General features: G+C 39.5%; 2 protein-coding genes and 1 long non-coding RNA gene across 13 annotated transcripts in view; all 3 read left to right on the top strand.

The window, feature by feature from the left end:
- The window catches only part of agrn (agrin), a 341,291-nt gene that overhangs the window by 212,684 nt on the left and 112,600 nt on the right, over positions 1 to 16,007 (top strand). The gene's annotated exons all lie outside the window — the stretch shown is intronic.
- On the top strand, positions 1,280 to 6,516 carry LOC144014984 (uncharacterized). Its single transcript, XM_077515282.1, has 13 exons — positions 1,280 to 1,364; positions 2,208 to 2,345; positions 2,440 to 2,602; positions 2,761 to 2,953; positions 3,048 to 3,140; positions 3,307 to 3,393; positions 3,991 to 4,044; positions 4,194 to 4,280; positions 5,187 to 5,237; positions 5,386 to 5,472; positions 6,101 to 6,154; positions 6,304 to 6,390; positions 6,481 to 6,516. Exons 1-13 carry the CDS (start codon positions 1,280 to 1,282, stop codon positions 6,514 to 6,516), a joined length of 1,215 nt encoding a protein of 404 aa, XP_077371408.1.
- On the top strand, positions 9,081 to 12,700 carry LOC144014796 (uncharacterized). The gene is made up of 3 exons (XR_013282570.1): positions 9,081 to 10,315; positions 10,430 to 10,483; positions 11,075 to 12,700. It is a non-coding gene; the product is annotated as an uncharacterized LOC144014796 (long non-coding RNA).

Genomic DNA, 16,007 nt, shown 5'->3' with positions numbered 1-16,007 from the left:
CTCCCTCCCTAAATCAAAGAGTGGGGGATCAAACCCATGCAACATTCCTGATTTGGGAGTGCAGAGTGCTACCGGTGAGCTAGAATTCTGGTCCACTGATACAGCTCAGCAAAAAACAGTTTTCTGTAGTAATCTTTAGTTCTCCTAACTCCCACTACTTACCTACTATTCTTCCATTCCTGTCACTTGTTCAAATCACGTTGTAGGTCAAATATGCCAGTAACAACACGGTGCGCACAGCCTCCCGTTTGTCATGCAAAGCGTCAGTCAAATTCAACACAGACTAATTGGTCCCATGAAAAACAAGGAAAATCAGACATCGGAATGAATTTATATAGCCACACCAAAAAGTGGGCACTTCCATCAATCATCAATTCCAGTCAATGACGATGCCCGCCTCTGTGAAACAGTCGGCATGACAGCGGCAACACTGATGTGTTTTGTTTTGTGCCTTCCAACAACTCCACCCTCATTTTTGTCTTGTTATTCTACTTTCCTCTCAATAGCTCCTCTTCCCTAGTGCATCATGCAGTTAGTTTGTGTGTGTGCGCGTTTGTGTTTTAATGCATTCTTATTGAAATTTGCATATTATTCAAAACACAGCACCACAAACGTCAGAGCTTGATTTTGTTTTTTTAATTAAACATCAAAAGAGAAAAGCTTTGGAGCCCACCGCGACAGTGGTGGTATGCACAGTTGCACACAATGTACATGTGCACTTATTTATTTATTTTTGTATTTATTTAGTCAGTGTCTTGGTAGAACTGAGAGCAGATTAGGTTGGTCACAGTCTTTAAAAACACTGTAGAGATTAGCAGCCTTGGAAACGACTCCAGATCCTTGTGTGTGTGTGTGTGTGTGGGTGGGGGTGGGGTGTGTGTGTGTGTGTGTGTGTGTGTGTGTAGGGGTGTGTGTTGGTTTATGTGGCTTAGGCTGACAAATGACCTGACATTTCACCTGGGAAAAGTTGACACTTGTGTTTAGACTGACACGGACAGTGTCAGCCTAATTCAAGACTTGTTTTTTAATTTTGTAGGGTCTATAAAAGCGTTTTTTTCTGTAAAAAGAGAAAAATATGGGCCTACTACTCAGCTAGGACAATAATTATGCATTAATTAATTTCTAAATCTCTTATAAATATGAGTTTTTGATCTGTCAGTGTAATCCCCTCATCTGAGATTTTGTGTATGTGTATGACATCCTACTGGCCGTTTTTTGTTATTGCAACTTCATACACATACACACGGACACACACGAGTAGGCGGAGACATGACGTAGAATGTGGGTGTGGAGTACACCGGATGTCGCGGGAAACTGCAGACGCCAGCGCGGGACGCTGAACAAACACAACGGAGAACTGCACGGTAAGTATTAATTGTAAATAAGCCCAATTTAATGAGAACAGTTATTTTTAGTGTGGTGGGGTTATTTCGTCATGGTATTGCAGCTTTTTACGTTTTTTTAGAGAGGTTTCATGGCAGAAAGTGGAACATTTTTCATTCGTTTACTCAAAGGCCGCGTTCTCTTGTTCCGCGTTATTTCGATCTCTTAATTTTAACACGTACGTGACGGTTGCTCCACAATAATAATGATCTCATATTAGGATAGGCGGTTCGGATTATAGATGGAGGAATTTGCTCCAGGAAGCGGATATTTGGTCGTGTTCTAGCGTCTCGCTTTTTGCGCTAGTTTGCCGTGAATCGTGCGAGAACTGTACAAGTACGAATCCTGTGCCTGCAAAATAGCGTTAGCAGGAAAGTTGCTGGTCGCCTCTCAGCACTATATTTCGCCGTGAATCGCGCGAGAACTACAACTACGAATTCTGCGCCGGCAAATATGCGCCAGCAGAAGAGTTGCCAGTCTTGCCTTTTTCACCTATTTGGCCGTGAATCACGTAAGAACTACAAATACAAATTCGCTAGCATGAAAATACCCACTGCCTTTTCTCTAACGTGCGTATCTATCTTTATCCATCTGTTAATTTATGACCAAGCTCGAGCATTTTCACCTATTGACAATGCCGAGGTGATGTTAAAATGGCGGTTAATTCGATGAAATAAAGCTCTCCTCTCATTGAAAGCATTCAACTTTGGATTGTTGTAATTTGATTTGTGAGGACTATTATGATTTTAAAATCTGAGATGTTTATATTATTGTCTACATTATTGTCTATAACAAATTAACTTTTAGAACTTTACCTTTTTTAGTTTCAGAGGCACTTGATTTAAAAAACAAAAACATGCCACGGCGAAGGTGTTTGAATCCAAAAAAAGAAGCAAGACTTTATATTGATACTGAAAGAGACAAACATGGACTTGATGTGAAATACATCAGTGAATTCAAAGGTAAGATACATCTCACAATAACAGTTAACTAAAAACTGTATCTTTCACTTGACCATTATTTTATTTTATTAGATTTTTTTTTTGTCATTACTAGGGAGAGGGGTATTTGCTTGTGCTTCTTTTGAAAAAGGAGACTTCCTGCTGGAATATCGTGGTGCACTTATAAACAAACAAGAATGTGAGAGGAGACAGAGGTTGTACCATGACAAAATGAAAGCATTCATGTTTGAGTTTCGCTTTGACGGAAAAACTTGGTGGTGGGTATTAAATCTCTTTAATTAGTCCATATTAAAAGTCCATAATTTGTTTAGACACATTAGCTTTGGGTCCAAACCCAAATGGGACCTTAAATCAGGAAAATCAACACAACCAAGCTCCAGCCATATAATATTGATAATTTGTTTTCTATTTGAAGTGTTGATGCGGCAACAGAGGATGAGTCGCTAGGAAGATTGGTCAATGATGACCACATCAACCCAAATGCCACAATGAAGTATTTAAATGTGCAAGGAAAGCCCCATCTGTGTTTATTTGCGACACGGGACATTGACTCAGGAGAGGAGATTACATATAATTATGGTGACTCCGACTGGCCATGGAGAAGCAAGGTAATCATATCAGAATGTGTTGAGTGGTTAGTGATCTGAAAATCAGTACTGACTGCATTAAACTCATGATGCTGTTTGTCAATTTAAACCTTAGGAATCTAGCCAACAGAACACGTTAACATCCAAGCTCACTGTGGAGAAAAGTATATCTACATCACCCACAGATGCTCTGGAATCTTTTCAAGAGGTAAATCATGTCCACACTCTTACACTATTTACAGGTACATGTGGTTGTTGGATCAGACTGTTTTTACCACTCATATTCTGCATCTACAGTGAATTTGTAATCAAACATAATTTCCCTGGAATCTGATTGCACCTGTATTTACTGTCTGCATTGTTTTGTGTTTCAGTGCATGATGGAGACAAGGCATTCCTCAATGACTGTGAGCCAGAGTGACCTGAGTCCAGCAGTTGAGCCACAGACCAGTTCTGAAAAGGTAAATTACTTAATCTCTGAGTGTCATTTAGCATCCACTACAACAATAGTTTACAGTGCTAAATCAAGTTACCAGTAGTATTTTGGTGTATAGAAAAACTTAAGGTTAATTTTGAATAGATTCAGTGTGTATGTGTGATCACCTAGATTTATTGTGTATTGGACTGACCGATTTTGTGATAGTATTTTAAGCTTTTAAGTCACAACCTCATCCATAGGTTTGGATGTGCGTGTGTGTGTGTCCAAGTATATGTATGGCATAGACTGACGCTGGCATACACTGACATTCTCCGTGAAAGCATTCGCTGTGGAAGTTGAGTTACACTCACCTACGGGTGTGCGTGTTCACGTAATCATATGGTTTAGAGGGACATTTGACCTCACTCTATCTGCAAGTCTCACAGTCACCCACTGTCACCTATCTGTGGATCAGAATCACTATACATACAGTATATCAAGACTAGGTGGGCTGTTGCTTTTGGAATGACCAAACATAAACTCTGTGTTGCTTGATCCTGCGTCACTCTGAATCAGCAGTGTGATGTAAAGTGTTGTCTCTAAAAAGGTATGGTCCTCTGTCTGTGTTTTTCTTTTGCAGCATTCTGACGAAGAGAGGTCTGCCCAACCCTCAGAAGTTGACGACATTGAACAGGTACATGTGTTTGTTTAATGGATTTCAACGCCATCTGGCAGTTAAAAACTGACAAAGTTTACCATTCATGTATATTTCTGCAACATCAACAAATTTGTAATCAGCCTGAATATACCTGTCTGTATTAACGTTATATTTTTCTGTTTCAGTGCATGATGGAGACAAGGCACTCCTCAATGACTGTGAGCCAGAGTGACCCGAATCCAGCAGTTGAGCCACAAACCAGTTCTGAAAAGGTAAATTACTTTATCACTGTGTCATTTAGCATCCACCTATAATAATTGTTTGCAGTCCTCTATCAGGTGAATGGAGAAACTTACTTGATTGATAATAATTTGAATAGACTGAGTGTGTGCGTGTGTGTTATCACTTAGATTTATTGTGTATTGGACTGACAGATTTTGTGATAGTATTTTAAGTTTTTAAGTCACAACCTCATCCATAGGTTTGGGTGTGCGTGTGTGTGTGTCCAAGTATATGTATGGCATAGACTGACACTGGCGTACACTGACATGCTCCGTGAAAGCGTTCGCTGTGGAAGTTGAGTTACACTCGCCTACGTGTGTGTGTGTTATCACCTAGATTTATTGTGTATTGGACTGACAGATTTTGTGATGGCTTTTTAAGCTTTTAAGTCAACCTCATCCATAAGTTTGGGTGTGTGTGTGTGATCACCTAGATTTATTGTGTATTGGACTGACCGATTTTGTGATAGTATTTTAAGCTTTTACGTCACAACCTCATCCATATGTTTGGGTGTGCGTGTGTGTGTGTCCAAGTATATGTATGGCATAGACTGACACTGGCATACACTGACATTCTCCGTGAAAGCATTCGCTGTGGAAGTTGAGTTACACTCACCTACGGGTGTGCGTGTTCATGTAATCATATGGTTTAGAGGGACATTTGACCTCACTGTATTTGCAAGTCTCACAGTCACCCACTGTCACCTATGGATCAGAATCACTATACATACAGTATATCAAGACTAGGTAGGCTGTTGCTTTTGGAATGACCAAACATAAACTCTGTGTTGCTTGATCCTGCGTCACTCTGAATCAGCAGTGTGATGTAAAGTGTTGTCTCTAAAAAGGTATGGTCCTCAGTTTGTGTATAATGTTTCCTTCCTGTTTCTTTTGCAGCATTCTGACGCAGAGAGGTCTGCCCAACCCTCAGAAGTTGACATTGAACAGGTACATGTGGTTTAATGGATTTCACCGCCATCTGGCAGTTAAAAATTGACAAAGTTTACCGTTCATGTATATTTCTGCAACTTCAACGAATTTGTAATCAAACAGTCTGAATATACCTGTGTATTGTCTCTGTATTTTTCTGTTTCAGTGCATGATGGAGACAAGGCACTCCTCAATGAATGTGAGCCAGAGTGACCCGAATCCAGCAGTTGAGCCACAAACCAGTTCTGAAAAGGTAAATTACTTTATCACTAATGTGTCATTTAGCATCCACCTATAATAATTGTTTGCAGTCCTCTATCAAGTAACAAGTAATATTTTGGTGTATAGAGAAGCTTATTTGATTGATAATAATTTGAATAGACTGTGTGTGTGTGTCTGTGTGTTATCACCTAGATTTATAGTGTATTGGACTGACAGATTTTGTGATAGTATTTTAAGCTTTTAAGTCACAACCTCATCCATAGGTTTGGATGTGCGTGTGTGTGTGTCCAAGTATATGTATGGCATAGACTGACGCTGGCATACACTGACATTCTCCGTGAAAGCATTTGCTGTGGAAGTTGAGTTACACTCACCTACGGGTGTGCGTGTTCACGGAATCATATGGTTTAGAGGGACATTTGACCTCACTCTATTTGCAAGTCTCACAGTCACCCACTGTCACCTATCTGTGGATCAGAATCACTATACATACAGTATATCAAGACTCGGTAGGCTGTTGCTTTTGGAATGACCAAACATTAAACACAGACAGAGGACCATACCCTCATAGAGACAACACTTTACATCACATTGATGATTCAGAGTGACGCAGGATCAAGCAACACAGAGTTTATGTTTCCTTCTTGTTTCTTTTGTAGTATTCTGACACAGAGAGGTCTGCCCAACCCTCAGACGTTGACGACATTGAACAGGTACATGTGGTTGTTTAATGGATTTCAACGCCATCTGGCAGTTAAAAACTGACAGTTTACCATTCATGTATATTTCTGCAACTTCAACAAATTTGTAATCAAACAGTCTGATTAAACCTGTGTACTGTCTCTGTATTTTTCTGTTTCAGTGCATGATGGAGACAAGGCACTCTTCAATGACTGTGAGCCCGAGTGACCTGAGTCCAGTACTTGAGCTACAGACCAGTTCTAAAAAGGTAAATTACTTTATCACTAAAGAGTCATTTAGAGCCCAATTACAGTTAACGTTTAACAATTGTTTCCTGAGCTTTGTTTCATGCCACTAGCGATATTTTTGTGCGCTGAGAAACTTTATTGAATGATTGATAATTGAAGTCAGTTTGTACATATTTGTTCATCTAAGTTTATTTTTTGCTACCAATCCTATATGCTTTTTTACATATTTTGCCAACACTTTCTAAAGAAATATTTTCCCCCACAGGACTGTTTTAAACACCTTCTTGAGGTCTCAACACTGTCATCCTTTGACAAGTGTCTTCTATGCTTGGGACCGATATCTTCTTTGACATGGACTGGATACAGATGCAAAGGTAAACCATATATTGATAGCATTGCTTTTGCAAAGTAAAGGAGTCCAAATTGCGACAATACAGCCAGAAACCAAACAAATGATGCAAAGGGCCACAGGACAGTTGTCACTGTACATGGTGCACATGATGTAACTAATTACTGGCAACTCTTCTTAGACAATATAAAATACAGCACTGATTGGCACAGAGAAGAAAATAGTTTAAAGAAGTTATGTTGTAACTGTAATTGACACTGTTAGTTTGACCCAACATTTTCTGACTCTGTTAACAGCATGTTCAAGAGTCTGGCATCTGTCTTGCTACAGACGAAAGACAGCTGAAGATGAAATATTAGACTCGGATGAGAACTCTGGGAGTGAATATGTCCCAGATTCAGATGACGATTCAGATTCAAGCATGACTTTGGTGCCTCATCAGTCTAAAGTGCGACCTAGGAAAGGAATACCAGCCGTACCCACTGACAACTCTAACAGTTTGGACACACATATTCCAAATGAAGCTGGCACATCAAAATGTTTGCCCCATTCTGCCGAGCCCACAGATGTCCTTGCTGGCAAAACATCAGATTCAGAAATTTCTAACAAAGACTCATCAAATAAGAATGTGAAGAACAAAGATAAAAAACCTCTACAACATCTCAATTTGACCAATAGAAATTACTGTTTTGTTTGTGGTAAGCCACAAAGCAGGCTGACTCGCCACCTGAAAGTACACATGTCTCACCCAGAAGTTTCATATGCATTTTATCTCCCTGAACACTCACAGGAGCGCAAGACTTTATTTGAAAAAATGCGAAACAGGGGAAATTTTCAACATAACTCTGCCATACTCCAAGGTGAAAAAGGACAATTAAAAGTGAAAAGAAGGCCAAAATCTACTGCAGTGGCTGGAAAGTTTGTGCACTGTATGCACTGCCAGGGCCTATACGTTCGCAAAGAACTGTGGAGACATGTCCGAAGATGTCCCTTAAAGCCGGAAAATAGGAATCTGGAAAAAGAAGCTGGAAGATCCAGAGTTCTGTGTTTAGCTACAGCACAAGATACCGTATTCAGCCAACACTTTTCAAGTGGAATGTGGAAGATTCTTAGCACAATGAAGACTGATGAGATTGGCCTTGCTGTACGAAATGACCTATCTATTGTTCATTTGGCCCAGTCCCTGTACAATAAACATGGACAAGATCCCACAAAGTACGAACATATTCGACAAAAACTCCGGGAAGTGGGACGACTGCTGGTATGTCTGCGAGCAAACTTCTCTGTACACAGCCTGGAGGAAGCCATAAAGCCCTCAAACTTTCAAACAGTTGTTCAAGCAGTGAAGCAAGTTGCTGGATTTGATGAGGAAAGTCTCTCCTACCATACACCAAGCCTAGCTTTGAAATTGGGGCACACACTAAACAAAATTTGCGACATCATTCATTGTCGTGCACTAATGGCAGAAGATACAGCGCTGGTGAAGGCAACTGAAACATTTAGGAAACTGTATACCTCCAAGTGGTGTGAGTTGGTTTCACACAAAGCTCTTAGCACGCTGAGCAGTGCCAAGTATAATAAGCCAACAACATTGCCCTTTACAGAGGATGTCCAGACACTTCACCAGTACCTTCAGAAGACTGCAGAGAGAGCTGTTAGTAACTTGATGGAGGAAGCAACACCGAAAAACTATGCTGAGCTTGCGAAAGTTACTTTAGCACAAATAATTGTGTTTAATCGTAGACGCGCTGGAGAAGTCTCAAAAATGCTCAGCAAAGGTTTTAACGAGAGGGACAGCTCAAAGCTGCACAAAGATGTTGCCTTGGGCCTTTCTCAGCTCGAGCAAAGGTTGTGCAACTATTTCACCAGAGTAGAACTTGTTGGGAAAAGAGAGAGAAAAGTGGTAGTTCTTCTTACACCGTCTACGGTAGAAGCACTGTCACTCCTAACCAATAAAAGGAAGGAGTGTGGTGTTCCAGATGAAAATATTTTTCTATTCGGAAGACCCAAAACTATAACATACTACAGAGGACATGATTGCTTGCGTGTTTACGCAAGCCTGTGTGGAGCTAAACAGCCGGAGCTCCTCAGATCTACACAACTTAGAAAGCATGTCGCTACACTCACACAGATCCTGAATTTGAAAAAAAATGAACTTGACCAGGTTGCAGATTTCCTGGGACATGATATTAGAGTCCATAGGGATTTCTATAGGTTGCCAGTCCCAACCATGCAGTTGGCCAAGATCTCAAAATTGCTCTTATCCATAGAAAAAGGAGAGCTTTCTGGTCTGCAAGGCAAATCTCTGGATGAAATTGAAATTGAAGGTGAGTGTTCAGATGTCTGATGATGTTCTGTTTAGTAGGGGTGGGAATCTATGGGTACCTCAAGAGTTGCTTCCGATTCAGAGGCCCACGATTCAATTCGATTCGCTTCTGATGCATCACTACATTGGCTTATATTTCATAGCTAATGTAAACCACTGGTACATTTTTAAAACAATTTCAGAACTCGAGGAGGAGCAAGGGTTTATATTGCACACTTGGACTTTTATTAAAGTGCGCAAGGCAACCTGGTTTACAATGGTGTGGCAACAACACACATTTCAAAAAGTGCCAATGGCAGCATTTGCTGTAACAAATATTTATCTTCTCCTATAACAAATTTACAAAAACATTTAAACTTATAATTCTGATTTTGTGTAACCTTTTATTTTAATACCTGAAAGTGCAATATGCAGAAGACAACAGTGGCTTACTTTTTTTTTTAATTTAGACTTTAAAAAAAATCTATTTTTAATACACTGCGATTGGCTGGCAACCAGTCCAGGGTGTCCCCCGCCTACTGCCCAAAGCCAGCTGAGATAGGCTCCAGCACCCCCCGCAACCCTTGTGAGGAATAAGCAGTCAAGAAAATGGATGGATGGATGGATCTTTTTAATACCAGCTCCTCTGAATCGATTCACAATCTTTTTAATATGACAATCGATGCATCAAAAACCAAAAACTATCGTTCTCACCCCTACTGTTAAATAGTGGCTTCCTTTCCAGCTTACAGCTGTACTACAGACCAGTTTTTCTGTAGCAAATGCAACATATTTATCTAAATAGCATTACATTACCTGCCTAAAACTTTTGCACAGTGCGACATAATGCTGGTGTTTAATCGGTCAACAAGGTCACCTGTGCTGAAATGTGAGGAAATGTTTGCCGTTCAAATTTATGACTAGAAAACTTTAAAAAAAAATGTTCTGTGTGGCTCCTTAACTTGCTACAGGATAGTTTTGAGTAATGTTAGATTATCATCAGTGTTTCTCAGTATTTGGTGGAAGAGTTTACGAGATTGTGTGTACATTATTAAATTGGTAGAACAATTCTAAAACTTGAGGCCTTAGGTCTGATGCCTCACTGATCTTTTCTTATGAACTTATCTTTTTCAAGATAACTTATCATTCAGTGAGAGTGAAAATAATGATGGCAGTGACTCAGAGGGCACCGGCACAGAGGTCGGAGGACCACTGCGTGACGATGACAAAGACCTGGATCCAGCCTCAGACTCTACGAACCTTGAGCGGCAACAGAACTCTGTTGGCCATGGTAGGTTCTCTGTCTACTTTAAAATTTTTCTCTCAGCATATGGGGCAGCAAAGGCTGCTCAGGACAGTATCTGTTGAAGAGACAATTTTCACACGTCGTCTTTGTTTTTACCAGATGCACTGTCAAATGTGACGTCTACAGTAGAAGACACACTCCCTTCAACTGCCGGTAAGACAAGCTATAGAGTCTCTGGAAAATGTTATGAATATATGCAATGATAGAGCACTAAAATGAACTAAAGAAACAAAATAAAAGTCATGCAACTGAAGCGCAGTTACAGATTAAGACCTTTAATGCACACATTTTGATTTTCAAAAAAAATTTAAATAAAAAATCTCCACATGGGCCTCTTCAGCTTACATACATGAATCCCTCACTTGCACCTAAGCTTCTTTCACCATTGATGCCTGGAGAGATGCAAGAACATGAAGGATGAATGAGGAAGTCTGTTCAAGGAGTCAAATTAGTTGATTGAGAGGTTACAAAAACTATGATAATTATTCAAGAAACACTAAATATGTGAGGACTGGGATTAATTGGGCAGAATGAGAGAAAGTAGTATGGAGTGTGGTCAGGTTCTTATGCTAAAAGAGTGCCTTGACCAGGTGCCCTAATCTGGGATAGCCGTGTGTGTGAGAATGAGGTAAAAAGATTAAGAATATGTGGAATCTATGGCTGGTAAATGATTGAGGGTCTATTCTGGATACTACAGCACAAGTGTATGTATATATATATATATATTTTTTTTTTTCCTCTCAGGAAAAGGCGATGCTGGTCAAGCGAGTGAGGCAAAAAGACTACCAAAGAAAATGTGGACCAAAGCCGAGGTCGCTGCAGTGATGCGACATTTTGGAAGCCACATAAAAAAAGGAAATCTTGCCTCCAAAGTTGAATGCAGCCAGTGTAAGCAGGCAGAAGACCCTGCGCTGTCACAACGGTCTGTACAAAATATTAGAGACTTTGTGAGAAACCGAATAACCACAGCCAAAAGGCAGGCCCAGAAGAGACGGTAAACCCATTTGCTGGTATCTCACTGAGCAACGAATGCTTGCGAACATGGAAAATATTGGGTTTTTGTCGGGGTGTGTAAAAGATTGCAAAAAATTTTCAGTTTTCACTTGTCACAGTTTTTCTTGTTGCAAAGTTTTGAATGTTGACAGTTTTTCTCCTGTTCTGCAAGCATCTTTTGAAACATTTTATGAACCCAGACAAAAAATCCAAATCTGCTATTTTCCCAAGCATTCATCACTCAGTGAGATACCAGAATTTATTTAAAATTAAATTCAGGGAATTTTTTATTTGTTTAATTATATTTTCACTTAATTTTATAAGAGATATGCTCCCTGCACTTTTTTTTCCTAGAAATTAAAACAAAAAACTTGAGGGTGCTATGGTGTATATGCCACTGAAGAGGTGGGACTTCTGGTGTTCTTAAGCCACACACACCTCTGTTTCTGGTTACTGTTGCGACATAAGGGTGGAAGTACGAGAACTGGGACACGGCCTATATGTCCTAACAGTACCTGGTAACAGCGTAGGTGTGTGATTTATGGAAGTTAGAAGTCCTGCCTTCTCCGTGGCATATACCCCATTTATTTGCTTAATTTTTAATTTACCTTAACACATGCTAATGACTTGGGAAGCACCCAGCACTTTTTGTTAGCAAATAGATTTGTTTTAAAATTCAATATTTAACATAAAACTAAAAACCTTTAAACATGTTGAAAATTTGAAAGTTAGAAACATGCTTAGAAGTGTTTCAAACTTTATTTTTTCTTTTATTAATGTTGGCACAATTTTTTTTCTTTTGCTACAAATGAATATCAGCTCCAACTAACTATTGGCCTCTTTGACTATAAATATTTAATGTCATTAAATAGACATTTTCCTACATTCTTTTAGCCGTTGTGTCTTCATTTAGGTGGCTGTAAATGTGACGTCATTGTTTTTTTTAAAGTTTCAATAATGCTGATGCTCATTACTGTCTTGTATTTTTGTATTAGTCATGAAGAAACACTTACAGGGGTGAAACCATCATCCATCTATAACCAAATGCTCTTTTTTTGGTTCTGTTCACCTAATGCATAGTGGTGTAAGGTGGTGTATTTATGTTAATTTTGGGTGGTGGGGGGCGTGACTTCCTTGTCCATTTAAAGTCGCCACAATCCTGTTTTGTCCTTGTAAACCACAATTCAAGTGTCGTCAAAAACCACCATTCTGTCAGGTCTGATATCTCAGGTTGTGAACCTCTTTTCTAAGAGCTGAAGTGTGCTAAATCTTTCTCAAATTTTTTGCAGTGTTTTAGCCTTACTCCCATCGTTATAGTCCCTTTAAAAAGGTGTGTCAACCTAAACCACCACCGGGCCTGTTTTTGAAATTTGTCAGTCTATACCATATAAACCTGTATGTGTGTGTGTGTGTGTGTGTGTGTGTGTGTGTGTGTGTGTGTGTGTGTGTGTGTGTGTGTGTGTGTGTGTGTGCCATCAATCCATATCCCAAAGAGCTCTGGCAACACGACACGGTGTGAGGTTTCCTCTGTGATGCTTGCACCTTGACAGTTGTCAGAAAATGTCAGCCTGTTGCGCAAACACAATCAGTGCCTACAGGCTTCACTTTCATGTCTAAGAGGTAGCATTTCATTTTGTTTGGCATACATACATGGTGATATCTGCATTTGCTCTTGGTGATGGATGCCTGTCAGTCAGTGTTGCAGTCAGACACTCCATTCCAAATCAATACACAGGTTAATTTGATTTCATTAGTTATTGAAAACATTAACAAAATATTTCATACATCAGTTATTGTTAATGTCTAAACATCTGCTTTTATTTTTTTTAACATGCTAATTCGTTCAGGGAATTGATTTCTACAGTAATTCAGATGGATTGTCCTAAACTGTTACAAAATATGACGTCCACTACACACATCCATGGAGCGCAGAATCAATCTGCCTGTGCCTCAGTCAAATCCACCAAAATCATGTTACACCAGCTGTGCCACTAGTTAGACCTGGTTTTACCTAGTCTAAAGTATCATCTCAGGTGCAGCAGCTCGGTGTGCCACTGTCCCAGCGAGGCATAGCGCATCTACCAAATTCACAAACGCTAAACTAGGCTTGACCCGATATGAAAATAAAAATGGGCCCATTTTTAGGCTGATCACAGTCCACTTCCTGTTATCAAATTGTCATATGCATTAGGGGTGTGGCAGCTGTTTCTGCCAGAACGCCCAGTCAGACTCAACAAGATCCCAAACAAGGTAGACTAAACTTGCACCAAAGTGAAGATGTGCCGGTTTTTATGCTGAGCGCATGTCTGTGAAAATAGAGCCCATTTTGTTAAAAATAGAAAGTGATGGAATGTGGTGAAACCAGTTAAATGCATGGTTAATTCAGTATCAACATCATATACATTAATTTTAGCAAATCGTCATTAAGCTTCATGCAATTCAGGAAAATGTCCAAAACTCTTTCCATTACCCTAATAAAAGTCCACTGAAACGTGGAATGGTTTGAGTCAGGAATAAACTGTGTACCATTTTGGTTGAAAGGATGATTTAGTTTACACCAGTGTGTCTCAATTAGTTTTTGTCACCAGAGAGGAAGAAGAAATGTAATTTTGAGCCCATCAACCACACGCTACTGCCACCTACAGTAGCGGATTTGAAATAAACTTTTTTTTCCAAGTACGACCCCAAAAAAGTGGTCCCTGAGGTCTCACATGCCCACCCTGGCATCGCCTCAAGGGCCCCTCTATTTAAAAAGGACTGGTTTAGGACTTATGTTAAGTCGCACACACTGATGCACATTTTAGATTTGTTTGCCGAAGAAAAATGTACTTAACATCCTTTATAACAGATTTTATTCCTGAAGCCCACATCAATTTTACATCCCTTCCAGCAAACTCATTAAAGAACCACGTTTCCCAGAGTCTTAAAATATCGACTTTTTGGAAAATTTGTTCTCCGACATATTTGAGATTTTGTTACTACTTTACTTTCATCTCCTTCAATGGCTGTGATGATTTGTCATGTTGAAATGATTACGTTCTATGTTGAGCTTTGCCACAATGCAGTTCAATAATACGCAGAGCCAAGTACAATCGATTAAAAGGATCCCAACCACAAAACCTCCATCCCCATTTGTCTCATTAGAAGGGCAGACATATCTATTGTGGTTAATTTATGGATAACGGATTGTAAATCCTCACAGATGGCTTTGTTAGTCATTTCCCTGTGCTGAACACAAAGATGAATTTTAGTCTGCGGTAGTACATTGATGTTTTTCCCCCTCCTATCCTTACGATGTCAGCACAGCTTGGTTCGAGAAAGTAGACAATGATGGATTGTGACAATTGTTCAGCTGTTCTTAGATGGCCAATTACTACTTGAGGTATGTTCAGGGAAGCTTTATTTTTGTGTCTTCCTCTCTCAGTACATCACCATGTCAAAGGGGTAGGAAATTTCTGATTTTTTTTGTTAAATTTGATTTTAAAATCTGCTTGTAAAGATTGAATAGGCGTTTATCAAAATCAAATTCCAGTAATGTTTTTTTTAATAGTTATTTGTTTTTATTCCATTCAACAACCGCAATAAATATGAATCCAACTTTCTAACCTACAGTAGAAATATGAAAGATGACAAGTGTTTCAATTTGGCAGGAAAGATCCAGTAAGTGGGCCACATCCCGGTAGCGCACTGGGCATTAACAATCAAAATGGCTCAGTGGGTCCCTGACGTGTCATTGTACCTGTGTGCAATGTACTCTGCCTAATGTGCTTTTTTTGGCTCGTCTGTACCGCCCGCAGCTTGGTGGAAGAATATTTGGATCTGCAACATGTCACTGTGCGTCAAAGGCATGCCTTCATTGCCATTTACAGCTGCCACTGGCTCCTGTCTGACTTTTCATAAAGTTTAAGAAAAAAAAAAAATCAGAGAGTAAAAAAAAATAAACTACTCCAGACTTAATTTTTTTTTTTTTTTTTTAAAGGCTCGAAAATAATTAGGGTTTGAACTCCCGTTAATTAAAATTTAAGGGGGGGAAATGAAACAATTTTTTTTGTGGTGTTAATTAAAAAAAATAAATAAACCTTTTCTATCTTGGCTGACTGGCGTGGTTTATAAATATAAAAATTTCCAAGTTTTTCTTGGTGTTGAGGACCCAAATGCAGAAAGCAGTCCATTAAAACGGGTACACTCACAAAATATTTAATGAACGAAACATAAGACAAAGAGGCAGGATTACCAGGACTAGAAGCGAAAGCAAACAAAAATGATCCAACAAGAACTGAACCGAAACCAGGAACTAAATACAAGCAAAGCAACGAGACAATTAGCAACACCTGGGCATAACACAAGGTAGGTAGACATAGGGGCTGACAAACAGGTGGACCCAAAACCATAACCTGAAAAACATGTACCACAAGAAAACATGACATGACATGAAGCAAAACTAAATACAACACTAAACAGACATGGATCATGACAATTTTACTATTCAATATTTTTGTTGTAGCAAAACACATGCTCAAGTTACTGGTAAGTACAGTCACCTATTCCCGAACAAACCCCCCCCCCCCCCCCTTTAATATTTCTTACTTTTTTTGGGGGGAGGGAGATGTTGAAATTTTGGGTGCAGCCATCCCCCATTTAATTCCTTTGGCCATATTTGTCGTGACATAAAGAAAATTTGCAT

This window comes from Festucalex cinctus, chromosome 2, assembly GCF_051991245.1.
Source record: "Festucalex cinctus isolate MCC-2025b chromosome 2, RoL_Fcin_1.0, whole genome shotgun sequence".
NCBI classification, from domain to species: Eukaryota; Metazoa; Chordata; class Actinopteri; order Syngnathiformes; family Syngnathidae; genus Festucalex; species Festucalex cinctus.
This window is presented reverse-complemented; position numbering and strand designations above follow the sequence as displayed.

Bases quoted from the DNA above. Each gene is read 5' to 3' on its own strand.
- LOC144014984 (XM_077515282.1), top strand. From the start codon at position 1,280: ATGTGGGTGTGGAGTACACCGGATGTCGCGGGAAACTGCAGACGCCAG. The intron at 3,141-3,306 runs GTAAATCATGTC...TTTGTGTTTCAG, and splicing joins CTCTGGAATCTTTTCAAGAG to TGCATGATGGAGACAAGGCA. The intron at 3,394-3,990 runs GTAAATTACTTA...TTTCTTTTGCAG, and splicing joins CACAGACCAGTTCTGAAAAG to CATTCTGACGAAGAGAGGTC.